Raw genomic sequence first — 14,927 nt, 5'->3', positions numbered from 1 at the left:
AGACTGTCAAAATAAAGGCCTCCTTTAAAAAATAAAACCACGCAACATCAGAAGAAGGTTTTTATTTAAACAGGCAGAGCCAGCAGAACCACAGAGGTCCGAACAGAAAGAAAACAGAAATCATCACTGAGGCAGAACCCGACCAGAACCAGAACCGTCAGGAAGCTGCTGCTTCCTGATTGGTTGACCTGAGCGATTACTTTGGCTCCTCCCTCCTCCTGTGACTCCGCCCCCCAGCCTGAGCTAGTGAAGGGGGCGGAGTCAGCGTGATGTCACAGTGAGTGGCTGGAGCTTGTCTGTTGTCAGGTTAACTGTGTGGTTGTCACGGTAACAGGCAACCACACGGCTGTTACAGCGTATAAAGGACAGCAGGTTAGGCTGCGAGCGGCTCAGAGCACCGTCTGGTCAGGTGGCGTCCAGCTGCTCGTCATCATCACCAGCCCCGCCCACATGGTCCTCGCTGGCCCCGCCCACATGATCCTCGCTGGCCCCGCCCACATGGTCCTCGCTGGCCCCGCCCACATGGTCCTGCAGCTCCTCCTGCTTGTAGCTCGGCGCATCGTCCTCGTCTTGGAACAGGATGGGCGGAGCCTCGCCAGCCTTGCCCATGCCATGCATGCGCCTCTGGTGCTGCTGCAGGTTGCCGCGGCGATTGAAGCGGGCGGGGCAGAGGTCACAGGCGTACGGCCGCTCCCCGGTGTGGATGATGACGTGCCTGGCGAGCTGCGAGCGACACTTCTTGTCTTTGCCACAGATGTGGCAGACGAAGCTCTGCGGCGGCCGCGCCCCGTCGGCGTGCACCGCCTGCCGGTGCCTCTTCAGGTGGCTGAGGCGGCGGAAGCTGCGGCTGCAGAAGTCGCAGGCGAACGGTCGCACGTCGCTGTGGACCAGGGCGTGGCTGGCCAGCAGCGAGCGGAACCGGAACGCCTTCCCACAGACGGTGCAGGGGAAGGAGCTGGGCGCGGCGCCGCGCTGCCTGGAGCCGCACGGCGCCTCGCCCGCCGCTGCCCTCAGGTGCACTCGCAGGTGGTGCTGCCGCAGGTAGCCGGCGCGCTGGAAGCCGCGCAGGCAGACGCTGCAGTGGTGCAGGTTGTCGCCCACATGAATGCGAGCGTGTTCGGTCAGCTGCGTGTCAGACTTCAGCCGCCTGCCACAGACGCTGCAGGTGAACGGCGCGTCAGGCGGCGGGCTGGGTTCCACGGTGGCGCGGCTCGGGTGCAGCAGCGCCTTGTGGCGCTTCAGCTGGTACTGACGGGCGAACTTGCGGCCGCAGATGTCGCAGAGGTGCGGGCGCTCGCCGGTGTGAGTCTGGAAGTGGATAGCGAGCTGCGAGCGGCACTTGAACTCTTTACCACAGAGGTGGCAGAGCAGCGAGGCGGGGCGGAGCGCCGGGCCGGCGCCGGAGCTGTGCGCCACGTTCCTGTGGTGCTGCAGGTCGTTGGTGCGCATGTAGGCCTTGGGGCAGAGGTCGCAGCGGAACGGCTTCACGCCAGAGTGGATCGCCTCGTGAGTCTTCAGCCGCGACCGGCAGACAAACGTCTTCCCGCAGACGGCGCACAGCCAGGCCGGCGCCAACGGTCGGCGCTGGCGGAGCGGCGCGCCGTCCGGGTGCAGCCGGCTCAGGTGGTGGCGCAGGTTGTCGCGGCGGTTGAAGCGCAGCGGGCAGAGGTGGCAGGCGAACGGCTTCTTCCCCGTGTGGATGAAGGAGTGACGCGCCAGGCTGGACTTGTTCTTCATCACCTTCCCACACACGTCGCACACCGTGCTGTCCAGCTCCAGCTTCACCTGCTGCAGGCCTGGCCCAGAGTCCGGTTCTGGCCCAGAGTCCGGTTCTGGCTCTGACGGAGCCGGAGGCCGGTCTGAGGGGACACAGAGGAGGGGACGAGTCAGATCTGAGATGGACCTTCACCCAGCAGGTTCTGGTTCTGATCTCACCTCCCCTGGGGGTCCAGGTGGGGTCACCGGTGTCTTCGTCCTCCGCCCCCCTCTCCTCCTCCTGCTCCACCTCCTGGGGGTCGGGTGACCGGCGGCGCGGCCGGCCCGGCCTCCCATTGCGCCTGGCGCTCTGCAGAGCCGGCCTCTTCCTGGTTCTGGTTCTGGTGTCAGTGGGCTCATCAGAGAGTTTGGCTGCAGGTCTGATGATCCTGGTTCTGGTTCTATTCGGGACGCAGTGCTGCAGCAGGGCGCCGCCGTCTGACCCGTCGGGTCGGACTGTCAGACACTGCAGCAGGTCAGCAGACGAACCTGCAGGGACAAACCGGGTTAAACTGGGCCCTGGGTTCTGACTGGCAGGCTGCAGACAAGAAACAAACCTCTCTGCTGCCTCCTTGTGTGAGAAACGCATCACTACACCTGGGAATGGGAACCAGTTCTTTTAGAGAACCAGTTCATGTTTAGTTTCATTCCTCCAATGATCAAAGTTCCTCTAAAATTCCTCGGAGCTTCATTCAGTTATATTTCATCATTTGTCCGGCGGGTCGTTCTTCCCGCTGCTCAGCTCTGACCAAAGCTAAGTGTCAGCAGCTCAGCGTCCAGCTTTCAGCCTGGAGGATTTACTGATTCATGATAACGTCTCGGATTTCTGCCGTTTCTCAACAACGATCCTGACAACGACGAAGCTGCTGGAGGTCAGAGGAGCATCGATACAGGAGGACTGGACACGGTCAGACGGTCAACTAGGTTAACTAGGACGGTCAACTAGGTTAACTAGGACGGTCAACTAGGTCAACTAGGTTAACTAGGACGGTCAACTAGGTCAACTAGGACGGTCAACTAGGTCAACTAGGTCAACTAGGACGGTCAACTAGGTCAACTAGGACGGTCAACTAGGTCAACTAGGACGGTCAACTAGGTCAACTAGGTTAACTAGGACGGTCAACTAGGTCAACTAGGTCAACTAGGACGGTCAACTAGGTCAACTAGGACGGTCAACTAGGTCAACTAGGTTAACTAGGATGGTTAACTAGGTCAACTAGGTTAACTGGGACGGTCAACTAGGTTAACTAGGACGGTCAACTAGGTCAACTAGGACGGTCAACTAGGTCAACTAGGACGGTCAACTAGGTCAACTAGGTTAACTAGGATGGTTAACTAGGTCAACTAGGTTAACTGGGACGGTCAACTAGGTTAACTAGGACGGTCAACTAGGTCAACTAGGTTAACTAGGACGGTCAACTAGGTCAACTAGGACGGTTAACAAGGTCAACTAGGTTAACTAGGTCAACTATGTCAACTAGGACGGTCAACTAGGTTAACTAGGACGGTTAACTAGGACGGTCAACTAGGTTAACTAGGACGGTCAACTAGGTTAACTAGGACGGTCAACTAGGTCAACTAGGACGGTCAACCAGGTCAACTAGGACGGTTAACTAGGACGGTCAACTAGGTTAACTAGGACGGTCAACTAGGTCAACTAGGAAGGTTAACTAGGTCAACTAGGTTAACTAGGATGGTTAACTAGGTCAACTAGGTTAACTAGGACGGTCAACTAGGTCAACTAGGTTAACTAGGACGGTCAACTAGGTCAACTAGGACGGTTAACAAGGTCAACTAGGTTAACTAGGTCAACAAGGACGGTCAACTAGGTCAACTAGGACGGTCAACTAGGTTAACTAGGACGGTTAACTAGGACGGTCAACTAGGGCGGTTAACTAGGTTAACTAGGACGGTCAACTAGGACGGTTAACTAGGACGGTCAACTAGGACGGTTAACTAGGACGGTGAACTAGGTTAACTAGGACGGTCAACTAGGTTAACTAGGACGGTCAACTAGGTCAACTAGGACGGTTAACTAGGTCAACTAGGACGGTGAACTAGGTTAACTAGGACGGTTAACTAGGACGGTGAACTAGGACGGTGAACTAGGTTAACTAGGACGGTCAACTAGGTTAAGTAGGACGGTCAACTAGGATGGTTAACTATGTTAACTAGGACGGTTAACTAGGACGGTTAACTAGGACGGTCAACTAGTTCAACTAGGACGGTCAACTAGGTTAACTAGGACGGTTAACTAGGACGGTCAACTAGGTTAACTAGGACGGTCAACTAGGTTAACTAGGACGGTTAACTAGGACGGTCAACTAGGTTAACTAGGACGGTTAACTAGGACGGTCAACTAGGTCAACTAGGACGGTTAACTACGACGGTGAACTAGGTTAACTAGGACGGTCAACTAGGTTAACTAGGACGGTTAACTAGGACGGTCAACTAGGTTAACTAGGACGGTTAACTAGGACGGTTAACTAGGACGGTCAACTAGGTCAACTAGGACGGTTAACCAAGTGAAGCTTTAACTAGGACGGTTAACTAGGGGAGCTTTAACTAGGACGGTTAACTAACATGGTTAACCAAGTGAAGCTTTAACTAGTATGGTTAACTAAGGGAAGCTTTAACTAGGACGGTTAACCAAGTGAAGCTTTAACTAGGACGGTTAACTAGGGGAGCTTTAACTAGGACGGTTAACTAACATGGTTAACCAAGTGAAGCTTTAACTAGGATGGTTAACTAAGGGAAGCTTTAACTAGGACGGTTAACCAAGTGAAGCTTTAACTAGGACGGTTAACTAACATGGTTAACCAAGTGAAGCTTTAACTAGGACGGTTAACAGCAAACGGAGGCGGAGCTCCTGCAGCTGGTAGACAGTCTGATGTCACATCCTGTCATGAACACAAAGGTCAGAGTTCATCTGTTGACCTGACTGGACACATAAAGACTGTGGACATGTTTTAGACGTGAGCCTGACTCATTATGATGACTCTGAATGTAACGTCACATTAGAACCTCAGGTTCACTTAGAAAGTCACTTTTTATCGGTACAATAAGAAAACCTGGACTGATGTTGGCAGCAGATAGTAAAACTGCTGTTAAATTAGATTTAACAAAGATTTACTTCATCTTTTAATATCTGATTATTGGATCCATCGTGACAATAATCAATAATTACTAGAATATGTGTTAACAGCAGCCCCAGTTTAAGTCGCGCTGCCTGCGTAACGTTTTAGAAAATATCCAAGATGGCGTCGCTCCAGAGACTGGATATATTTCACAGGGTGAAACGACATGTTGACGACTTTAAGGAATCACACGCAGCCTGCAGCCGATTTGTAGGGATGTAAAAACTTTCATCTGTTGCTTAGCAACGGCGGCCTTGAGGGGCGGAGCCTCCAGTGCCGGCCATGATGGACCCAGGTAACGTTAAACTCTGAACTCAACAGTCTGGGCTCGTTATCCCATTAAAGACTTTTATTAATTCTTTACCTGAACTCCTCTGGAGGAGCTGAGTAGCTTTAAACGCCTCCAGCAGCTTTATGGTTATAAGTATATATAAACGCATGAGATTAAAATGAACTTTATTTTGAAAACCCAACGCCTCCTGCTGGATGTGGAGCAGAACGAGGCCCGTCTGAAGCAGAGGCAGAGAAAACGATCAGCTGGACGCATTTCAGTTCATCGACGATAACGATGATACCGATACTGATACCGATATGATACTGATACTGCATGCGCCAGTTAAACCTGAGAACACGGTTAAAGCTCAGTTCAGCCGGTTTTGTTGTCTGAGGATCAGCAGAGCTTCATGTTCTCGTTCTACCAGCCATGAGATGAATCTAACCAGCTGGATCCTCAGGCTGCAGCAGAGCAGGTGAGGCAAGAGAGCAGCAGGAAGGACTGAGAGGATTTGGCTCACCTGAGTGTCTCCAGCTGAGGTTCTGGTTCTGACCCAGCAGGTCCACCTGGACGGCCGCCTCCCTGGTCTCGGCTCTACAGCTCTGGCAGCCCACCTCCTTCCTCGTCTCCTCCTCTTCCTCAGGACTCTCCCACTGGCAGCCCACCTCCCGGCTGCCGCCCTGCCTCAGCAGCAGGATGCACAGCTCCTCCCCTCCACCAGGGGGCTCCATGGCTGCTGCAGGAACATACAGCAGAACCAGAACCACGTCAGAACCAGAACCATCTCATAGATCTACAGCGCCTAGAACACACAGCCTGATCCAGACATCACAGCTCTAGGCTGACCCGTCCAGAACCAGGCTGGTCTCTGGGTTTCCATCTGGACCCGACAGTACAATCAGCAGAACCCCAGGACGTTCTGGGAACCACCGGAACTTCCTGTAACCATGGCGACAGCTCTATCCGCTCCACAGACAGGAGTTGGACCGGAACCATCTGGGCCTCCACCAGGTCCGAACCTGACCCTTCCCTGGTTCTATTGCAGACTCAGTAGAGGTCTGGATCGATCACAGGGTTCTACAGCCACAGCGGTTCGGTTTCCTCTGAACCACAACCTGCAGGCTCAGGTTCGGTTCCGGTTCGTTCTAAGGGAACCTCTAGCTTAACCGAACCCGCGCCGGTTAGCTCGATGCTAAACTCACCATGTAAGCTCACCTGACGGTCGCGAGGCCACCTCCGCAGGGTCCACTGTGACGTCACGCCCGGAATATAAAGATTAAAGTCCGAACTCCATATTCTGTTCAACACCGGACCTTACGAACCCAACCGAATCAGAACCACAACAGGCCGCGCCGGGATCCTTACTGCTGCTGCTCTTCTTCTGCTGAGTGGTTCCTGCTCGCTGCTGCCCCCAGCGGCCGCGACGGGAACTACAGGCTGATTTTATTAGAAAGTTTTATTTTTTATTTATAAAAAAACATCACTTCCACTCCCATACATTGACCAAAACACGCTTATATCTGCAGGGTCGCTCGGTTCCACACTGGAAAATGTACTGTTATTTATTATTATTGTGATTATTATTAAACAGAGAAACGTCTCCCTTGGTTGTAGAAGCGGTGACCCACCTACTCTGGCACAATACTGCCATCTTCTGGGAGGGAGCAGCATGTCCTGCAGTGAACAGATTATAGCAAACATCTCCCATAAATGTATGCACCTTATTCAGTGTTCAGGTAGAAACCAAAGTTCATAGGTCCCGAACAAATCCAGAAGGAAAATGAAAAGTTGTGCCTGCAACTGGTACCAGAACCCGAACCAGAGATGGTACCTGATAACGGAAACTGGTCATTTCTGTGTATACAGAACCAGGTTAGTTTTATAAAAGTGATGGAAAAACTGTGCAGCTGAAGGCTAGGGGTGGTTACTATGGTAATGCCAGCTCTTCAGGCGGCAGCCCACCTGGACCGGACTGGACCAGACCGGTGAACTGATGTGGAAATGACAGGAACCTTCTGCAGAACCAGAACCCAGTCTGATCCGGCATGTGTGGCACATACATTCAGAGACTTCAGGCGGTGTGTTCAGGTTTATTGGACTCATACAACATAAATAAAAGCTTTCATATACAGTGATGTTCTTCTCAGCACCAGAACCGAGCCTTAACTGGGTCCAGTCACAACCGGGTCAGAATCAGAACCATCCGACTGGACCGCCGGCGCCGCTGCGGTTCTGATGGTGGAACAGGAAGATCTTCTGCCATGATTGTCAGCCTCTGTGCTTCACAAGAACGACGACAGCAAAGGAATAAATACTCCCTATGTACATTATTCACACAGACCGGGCCCAAACGGACCGGGCCCACCAGAACCAGGCTGCCAGAAGCGGACCAGAACCAAGGTCCAAAGTGAGGCCCGGTCCGGTCCAGTTAGTTTCACCAATACAAAACACAAAGGAAGAAGACAGAAGATGAACACTGACCCCTGGTGTTCTCCAAGGTGAACTACGCCACTGCAACAGGCCGTTACCATGGAAACCTGGGGGATGAAATGCCCCATGATGCCGAGCTCCTGACCAGCCTACATCAGTAACTGATCCGATACTGGACTCATGAGGGAGGGGTTCAGCAGAACCAGAGGCCCAGTTAAACCGGTTTAGAACTGGTGTGATCAGGATTAAACCGGTTTAGAACTGGTGTGATCAGGATTAAACCGGTTTAATGCCTGATGTGATCCAGGTTACACAGTGTAAACATTGTTTGACCACATCACAATCTTTTAATGGTTTCCATGGCAACCAGAGGTTGTGTCCATCAGTCTGAGGTCCGGCACTTGAACAGAACCAAAACCAGCAGAACCCCAGTTCCTGCGATCCGGTCCGATCAGAGTCTCTTCAGACTGTCCGTTTCTGACTGAACGGACGATGTCCCACATGGCTCATATCTGGGCCCCCAGCAGAGGACCGGTCCGGCGGTCTGCAGGAAGACCGTCCAGAACCAGAAGAAGGTCTTTGAAGGACGGCTGGAGTTCTGGTGGAACCATTTACAACATGCATGTCTCTTTGGACTCCCATAAATAAAAACAGAAGCAGATAAAAGGAACGGACAGAACCTCATGTCCGGTCTTTGGGTTGGCGCTGGTGCAGTTCTGCTGCTAACCACAAGATGGCAGCAGAACTGATGACTAGACTTCCTGAAGGCAGGACTGGTTCTGCTGAGTCACGGTTCTGACCCAGTAGTGGGACGCTGTCCTGCTGCCGTCCAGGAAGACCCGGACAGGATGAGGTCATCGCAGGTGGGCGGAGCTTCAGTCAGAGTCACTGCCAGGTTTACGACACAAGAACAACCAACAAGACGACAAAGAGGACAGTCAGGGTGTCCATGCTTCCTGTCCGTCCAACGGAGACACCTTCCTCCTCCTCCTCCTCTTCCTCCTGCAGCACAACGAGGAGGAGGAGGAGGTGATGAAGGGCTTGGTGGTCCCAGCTAAGCAGAGTTCAGGAACTCCAGAGCCACTTCATAGCAGAATTTATATTGTTCCTGTGGAGACACACAATATATAATTAATGTAATAAATTCATTTAAAATAATTAATTCTAATAATATAATTAATATAAAGCCCAGAATGTATAAAACCCCCACAAAGTATTAAGAGGCAACGATATTAATGACCTTTTAATAATAATAATAATAATAATAATAATAATAATAATAATAATAATAATAATAATAATGGTGATAAAGTTTCTCACCAGCAGGTCCACCATGTTGGGTTTGTTGTTTCTGAGCGTCTTGACGGCGTGGAAGACGTCCACACTTCGCTGCTGCCTCAGCATCTCACACACGATGCTGACGCTGCAGAAGACGCCGCTGCGCCCGCCGCCATTCCTGAGGGACACGGGGGACATGAAGGGACATGCTCAGAGAAAAACAGCACCTGCTCCTCCTCTATTTGACCACCAGATGGAGACAAAACATCACTAAAGACACAGGAGACCAGCAACGGTTCTGCTGGACGAGTCCTACTGGAACCACAGCAGGTCCACTGGCCCAGTACCAGCGGTACCACGTATCGATGTGCCCTTGGGTAGTACAGTGTGTAGGACTGTGTGTAGACTCACAGGCAGTGGACGACGGTGCGTCCCTCGCCGCCGTCGTACTCGTCCTGCCATTTGTCCACCTGGTGGACGAGCTTCAGGAAGGAGCGCTTGGAGACGGGTGTGTCCCGGTACATGGGCCAACCCAGAAACTGGAACTGCTGCACCATGCGGTACCCGTCCTGCGGCTGGAAGGGGACAGGAGGAGACGGGGACAGGTTTTAAATCAAATGCACCCTGAGAGGTGGGTGGAGAGCTGAAGCTAGCAGGAAGTTAGCAAGACGTCAGTGGATGCCACAGGAGCTTAACAGGAAGTTAACAGGATAAAAAGGATAGCGGAAGCTGGGAGGCTGTAGGCTCCAGACCCGGGAGCGGAAGGTGTGAAGATCAAACGCACCCTGGCGGTGTTGTAGATCCTGAAGATGCGGCTGATGACGTCCTCCTCCAGGTCCGCAGAGACGAATTCCACCTGCAGCGAGCCGAGGCGGTGGACGCCGTTCTCCGGCCAGTACTGGGGACACAGCTGAGACAGAGATGTCCGTCAGGCGCCGGACCGCGTTGCTCGCGGCTCGCCACTGACCTTTGACCTCACCTGGGCGGGATCCATGTCGTTCAGCATCACGATGGATGTGCAGTGGTAGTCTAGAACCAGGCGCCAGAAGTCCTTGACCGTATTGGGCAAAGGATGCTGGGTAACGATGAAGGCCGACGGCTGCTTATAGCTCTGCAACACACCAACACAGGAAGTGACATCACACGGCAGAACCCTGCTTGTGTTAGCACTAGCGTAGCATGACGTACGTCCATGAGCGCGGCGTTGATGTAGTTGGAGCTCTCGCCGTCGATGGTGATGAGGAAGGGCAGGCAGCGGTCCGGCGGCAGAACGTCCATGCAGCGGTTCTTCTCGTGGTTCCTAGGCAACAGCGCGATGCTGCAGTCCTCCACGCGCAGGGTGGGCGTCACCATGTTGAGGGTCTGAGCAGACGGAAGCCATGTTGGGTGAGAAGGTTGGAGAGAAAACATGAAACGGATTCAGGGCGAAATATTCTGGACTTTATGGATCAACAGAGAAAAACTTTAAGATTCACTTCAATTTAAAATAATTTATTATTGTTCTTAGTATTGATAATAATAATTAATAGATTTCTGTAATCTGAACTTTTAAAACAAATACATTTTTACTAAAAATATAATATATAACATATAATATCTAGTAGTCGTTTATAGGGTTAGGGGTGGCGTAAAACAAATTTAAACTAGTTTTTATATTTAATTTTTAACATTTGGTATTTGCAATTTTAAGTATTAAATATGTGATGTTGGACATAACCAGGTTGGCTTTAATGTAATTTTATTTAATAATAATAATAATATTGTTATGAATATTAATAATTGGATTGAACTGGATTGAAGTTATTAATAATGAATATCCACTACGTAAATATGTTTTAATCTGGATTTTTTAGGAATATTTTCTATATTTTTTGGCATGTTTTCTGGATACGTGGTGAGTTTTCCCATGATCCTCCAGTCCTAATCATGTGCTGGTGGCACTGCCCCCTGCTGGCCGTACCCTGAACTCCTCCTTCATCTGGCAGGAGTTGGTCTGGGGATCCAATCGGTTCATCTCGTAGTACAGCGAACGCAGCTGATTGGCCGGAACGGCGGTGTTTCCGCAGAGACACGCCTCCAAGATGGCGTCATGGATGAAGACGTACTGCTCCTGTGGACACAGAGGGACGGACGGCGTTATGGCGACAGACAGCAGGACGGGGAAATGTCACGTCAGTCATGATTTATGTCCACAGGAGGAAGAGGAGGAGGAAGAGCGGGACGTTGTGCTGCTGTCACTTCCTGTCAGCTGCAGGACGTCAGGTGAAGCGACCTGAGGAGCTTCGTCTTCCTCATTGGGCTCAGTGAGGAAGAGGAGGATGGTGAGGGTGTGTCATCAGCAGGGGTCAAAGGTCAGAGCCCAAAGCAACAAGGCAGTTCAATGTCAGAATCATGAAAAAACATTTCACATTTTGCTGATTCTCACCACATCGTCATCAATATAAATCAATATATTGCTTCAGAAATATTGATCAGTGTTCCATTTATTATTGATCTATAGCAAAACTGGAAAGAGCTCAGGGTTTCGGCTGTTTTTCAGTTCTCTGAAAGTTTGTTCCAGATTTGTGGTGCATAGAAGCTGAAAGCTGTTTCTTAAGGTTTGGTTCTGATGCAGAGCAGAACCAGAATCTACAGTCAGAAGGTGGTGTAGAACCAGGTGGTGTAGAACCAGGTGGTGTAGAACCAGCTGGTGTAGAACCAGAACCAGGTGGTGTAGAACCAGGTGGTGTAGAACCAGCTGGTGTAGAACCAGCTGGTGTAGAACCAGAACCAGGTGGTTTAGAACCAGCTGGTGTAGAACCAGCTGGTGTAGAACCAGAACCAGGTGGTGTAGAACCAGGTGGTGTAGAACCAGCTGGTGTAGAACCAGCTGGTGTAGAACCAGAACCAGGTGGTTTAGAACCAGCTGGTGTAGAACCAGCTGGTGTAGAACCAGAACCAGGTGGTTTAGAACCAGCTGGTGTAGAATCAGGTGGTGTAGAACCAGGTGGTGTAGAACCAGATGGTGTAGAACCAGGTGGTGTAGAACCAGCTGGTGTAGAACCAGGTGGTGTAGAACCAGGTGGTGTAGATCCAGCTGGTGTAGAACCAGGTGGTTTAGAACCAGCTGGTGTAGAACCAGCTGCTGTAGAATCAGGTGGTGTAGAACCAGGTGGTGTAGAACCAGCTGGTGTAGAACTAGGTGGTTTAGAACCAGCTGGTGTAGAACCAGCTGCTGTAGAATCAGGTGGTGTAGAACCAGGTGGTGTAGAACCAGCTGGTGTAGAACCAGGTGGTTTAGAACCAGCTGGTGTAGAACCAGCTGCTGTAGAATCAGGTGGTGTAGAACCAGGTGGTGTAGAACCAGCTGGTGTAGAACCAGGTGGTGTAGAACCAGGTGGTGTAGAACCAGCTGCTGTAGAATCAGGTGGTGTAGAACCAGCTGGTGTAGAACCAGCTGGTGTAGAACCAGCTGCTGTAGAATCAGGTGGTGTAGAACCAGGTGGTGTAGAACCAGCTGGTGTAGAACCAGCTGGTGTAGAACCAGCTGCTGTAGAATCAGGTGGTGTAGAACCAGGTGGTGTAGAACCAGCTGCTGTAGAATCAGGTGGTGTAGAACCAGCTGGTGTAGAACCAGAACCAGCTGCTGTAGAACCAGGTGGTGTAGAACCAGCTGGTGTAGAACCAGAACCAGCTGCTGTAGAACCAGGTGGTGTAGAACCAGGTGATGTAGAACCAGGTGGTGTAGAACTAGGTGGTGTAGAACCAGGTGGTGTAGAACCAGGTGGTGTAGAACCAGGCGGTATAGAACCAGGTGGTGTAGAACCAGGTGGTGTAGAACCAGGTGGTGTAGAACCAGCTGGTGTAGAACCAGGTGGTTTAGAACCAGCTGGTGTAGAACCAGAACCAGCTGCTGTAGAACCAGGTGGTGTAGAACCAGGTGGTGTAGAACCAGGTGGTGTAGAACCAGGCGGTAAAGAACCAGGTGGTGTAGAACCAGGTGGTGTAGAACCAGGTGGTATAGAACCAGGCGGTATAGAACCAGGTGGTGTAGAACCAGGTGGTGTAGAACCAGGTGGTGTAGAACCAGGCGGTAAAGAACCAGGTGGTGTAGAACCAGGTGGTGTAGAACCAGGTGGTGTAGAACCAGGCGGTATAGAACCAGGTGGTGTAGAACCAGGTGGTGTAGAACCAGGTGGTGTAGAACCAGGTGGTGTAGAACCAGGCGGTATAGAACCAGGCGGTGTAGAACCAGGTGGTGTAGAACCAGGTGGTGTAGAACCAGGCGGTAAAGAACCAGGTGGTGTAGATCCAGGTGGTGTAGAACCAGGTGGTGTAGAACCAGGTGGTATAGAACCAGGTGGTGTAGAACCAGGTGGTGTAGAACCAGGTGGTGTAGAACCAGGTGGTGTAGAACCAGCTGCTGTAGAATCAGGTGGTGTAGAACCAGGTGGTGTAGAACCAGCTGCTGTAGAATCAGGTGGTGTAGAACCAGGTGGTGTAGAACCAGCTGCTGTAGAATCAGGTGGTGTAGAACCAGCTGGTGTAGAACCAGAACCAGCTGCTGTAGAACCAGGTGGTGTAGAACCAGCTGGTGTAGAACCAGAACCAGCTGCTGTAGAACCAGGTGGTGTAGAACCAGGTGATGTAGAACCAGGTGGTGTAGAACTAGGTGGTGTAGAACCAGGTGGTGTAGAACCAGGTGGTGTAGAACCAGGCGGTATAGAACCAGGTGGTGTAGAACCAGGTGGTGTAGAACCAGGTGGTGTAGAACCAGCTGGTGTAGAACCAGGTGGTTTAGAACCAGCTGGTGTAGAACCAGAACCAGCTGCTGTAGAACCAGGTGGTGTAGAACCAGGTGGTGTAGAACCAGGTGGTGTAGAACCAGGCGGTAAAGAACCAGGTGGTGTAGAACCAGGTGGTGTAGAACCAGGTGGTATAGAACCAGGCGGTATAGAACCAGGTGGTGTAGAACCAGGTGGTGTAGAACCAGGTGGTGTAGAACCAGGCGGTAAAGAACCAGGTGGTGTAGAACCAGGTGGTGTAGAACCAGGTGGTGTAGAACCAGGTGGTGTAGAACCAGGTGGTGTAGAACCAGGTGGTGTAGAACCAGGTGGTGTAGAACCAGGCGGTATAGAACCAGGCGGTGTAGAACCAGGTGGTGTAGAACCAGGTGGTGTAGAACCAGGCGGTAAAGAACCAGGTGGTGTAGATCCAGGTGGTGTAGAACCAGGTGGTGTAGAACCAGGCGGTATAGAACCAGGTGGTGTAGAACCAGGTGGTGTAGAACCAGGTGGTGTAGAACCAGGCGGTAAAGAACCAGGTGGTGTAGATCCAGGTGGTGTAGAACCAGGTGGTGTAGAACCAGGTGGTGTAGAACCAGGTGGTATAGAACCAGCTGGTGTAGAACCAGCTGGTGTAGAACCAGCTGGTGTAGAACCAGGTGGTGTAGAACCAGCTGGTGTAGAACCAGGTGGTATAGATCTAGGTGGTGTAGAACCAGCTGGTGTAGAACCAGCTGGTGTAGAATCAGGTGGTGTAGAACCAGGTGGTGTAGAACCAGGTGGTGTAGAACCAGGTGGTGTAGAACCAGCTGGTGTAGAACCAGGTGGTGTAGAACTAGGTGGTGTAGAACCAGCTGGTGTAGAACCAGGTGGTGTAGAACCAGCTGGTGTAGAACCAGGTGGTGTAGAACCAGGTGGTATAGATCTAGGTGGTGTAGAACCAGCTGGTGTAGAACCAGGTGGTGTAGAACCAGGTGGTGTAGAACCAGGTGGTGTAGAACCAGCTGGTGTAGAACCAGGTGGTATAGATCTAGGTGGTGTAGAACCAGCTGGTGTAGAACCAGGTGGTGTAGAACTAGGTGGTGTAGAACCAGGTGGTGTAGAACCAGGTGGTGTAGAACCAGGTGGTGTAGAACCAGCTGGTGTCTCCACCCTCCTGGTTCTACTCAGGTCTCCAGCTGCAGGAATCAAAGTTTCTGGTCTCAGACTTTCGTCCTCTGGGCCTGAAATGTTCTGCAGCTGCTAGAAGGTCCACTGAGGAACCGAAGGGTCAGGTCAGAGGTCAGAGGT

The 14,927-nt window shown here is 51.6% G+C and overlaps 2 protein-coding genes across 13 annotated transcripts in view; both read right to left on the bottom strand.

Annotated features, from left to right (window-relative positions):
• Positions 1-47: 47 nt before the first annotated feature.
• LOC103461370 (zinc finger Y-chromosomal protein 1-like) lies at positions 48-6,556 on the bottom strand. Of its 4 annotated transcripts, none has more exons than XM_081601222.1 (4): positions 6,369-6,556; positions 5,687-5,902; positions 1,936-2,244; positions 48-1,859 (listed from the first exon to the last, which is right to left on the bottom strand). In XM_081601222.1, the coding sequence occupies exons 2-4, from the start codon at positions 5,895-5,897 to the stop codon at positions 406-408; spliced, it is 1,974 nt and encodes a 657-aa protein (XP_081457348.1). In that variant the 5' UTR covers positions 5,898-5,902; positions 6,369-6,556; the 3' UTR covers positions 48-405. The 4 variants fall into 4 exon arrangements, with proteins under 4 accessions (XP_081457348.1, XP_081457350.1, XP_081457347.1 ...); XM_081601224.1 differs by having other exon boundaries at positions 5,687-5,899; XM_081601221.1 differs by having other exon boundaries at positions 6,382-6,556.
• Positions 6,557-7,240: 684 nt separating this feature from the next.
• LOC103460173 (receptor-type tyrosine-protein phosphatase mu-like) overlaps positions 7,241-14,927 on the bottom strand; it is an 86,694-nt gene continuing 79,007 nt past the window's right edge. For all 9 annotated transcript variants that reach the window (XM_081601165.1, XM_081601166.1, XM_081601167.1 and 6 more), the window contains 7 exons: positions 10,835-10,984; positions 10,063-10,236; positions 9,854-9,985; positions 9,659-9,784; positions 9,286-9,449; positions 8,917-9,052; positions 7,241-8,704 (listed from right to left, as the gene is read on the bottom strand). In XM_081601165.1, coding sequence (XP_081457291.1) covers positions 8,651-8,704; positions 8,917-9,052; positions 9,286-9,449; positions 9,659-9,784; positions 9,854-9,985; positions 10,063-10,236; positions 10,835-10,984 — 936 coding nt within the window. In that variant the 3' untranslated portion in view covers positions 7,241-8,650. The remainder of the gene's footprint in view (positions 8,705-8,916; positions 9,053-9,285; positions 9,450-9,658; positions 9,785-9,853; positions 9,986-10,062; positions 10,237-10,834; positions 10,985-14,927) is intronic.

Source organism: Poecilia reticulata, chromosome 20, assembly GCF_904066995.2.
Source record: "Poecilia reticulata chromosome 20, P_reticulata-male-v2, whole genome shotgun sequence".
NCBI classification, from domain to species: Eukaryota; Metazoa; Chordata; class Actinopteri; order Cyprinodontiformes; family Poeciliidae; genus Poecilia; species Poecilia reticulata.
The sequence above is the reverse complement of the archived record's forward strand: the minus strand, read 5'-3'. Positions and strand labels throughout refer to the sequence as shown.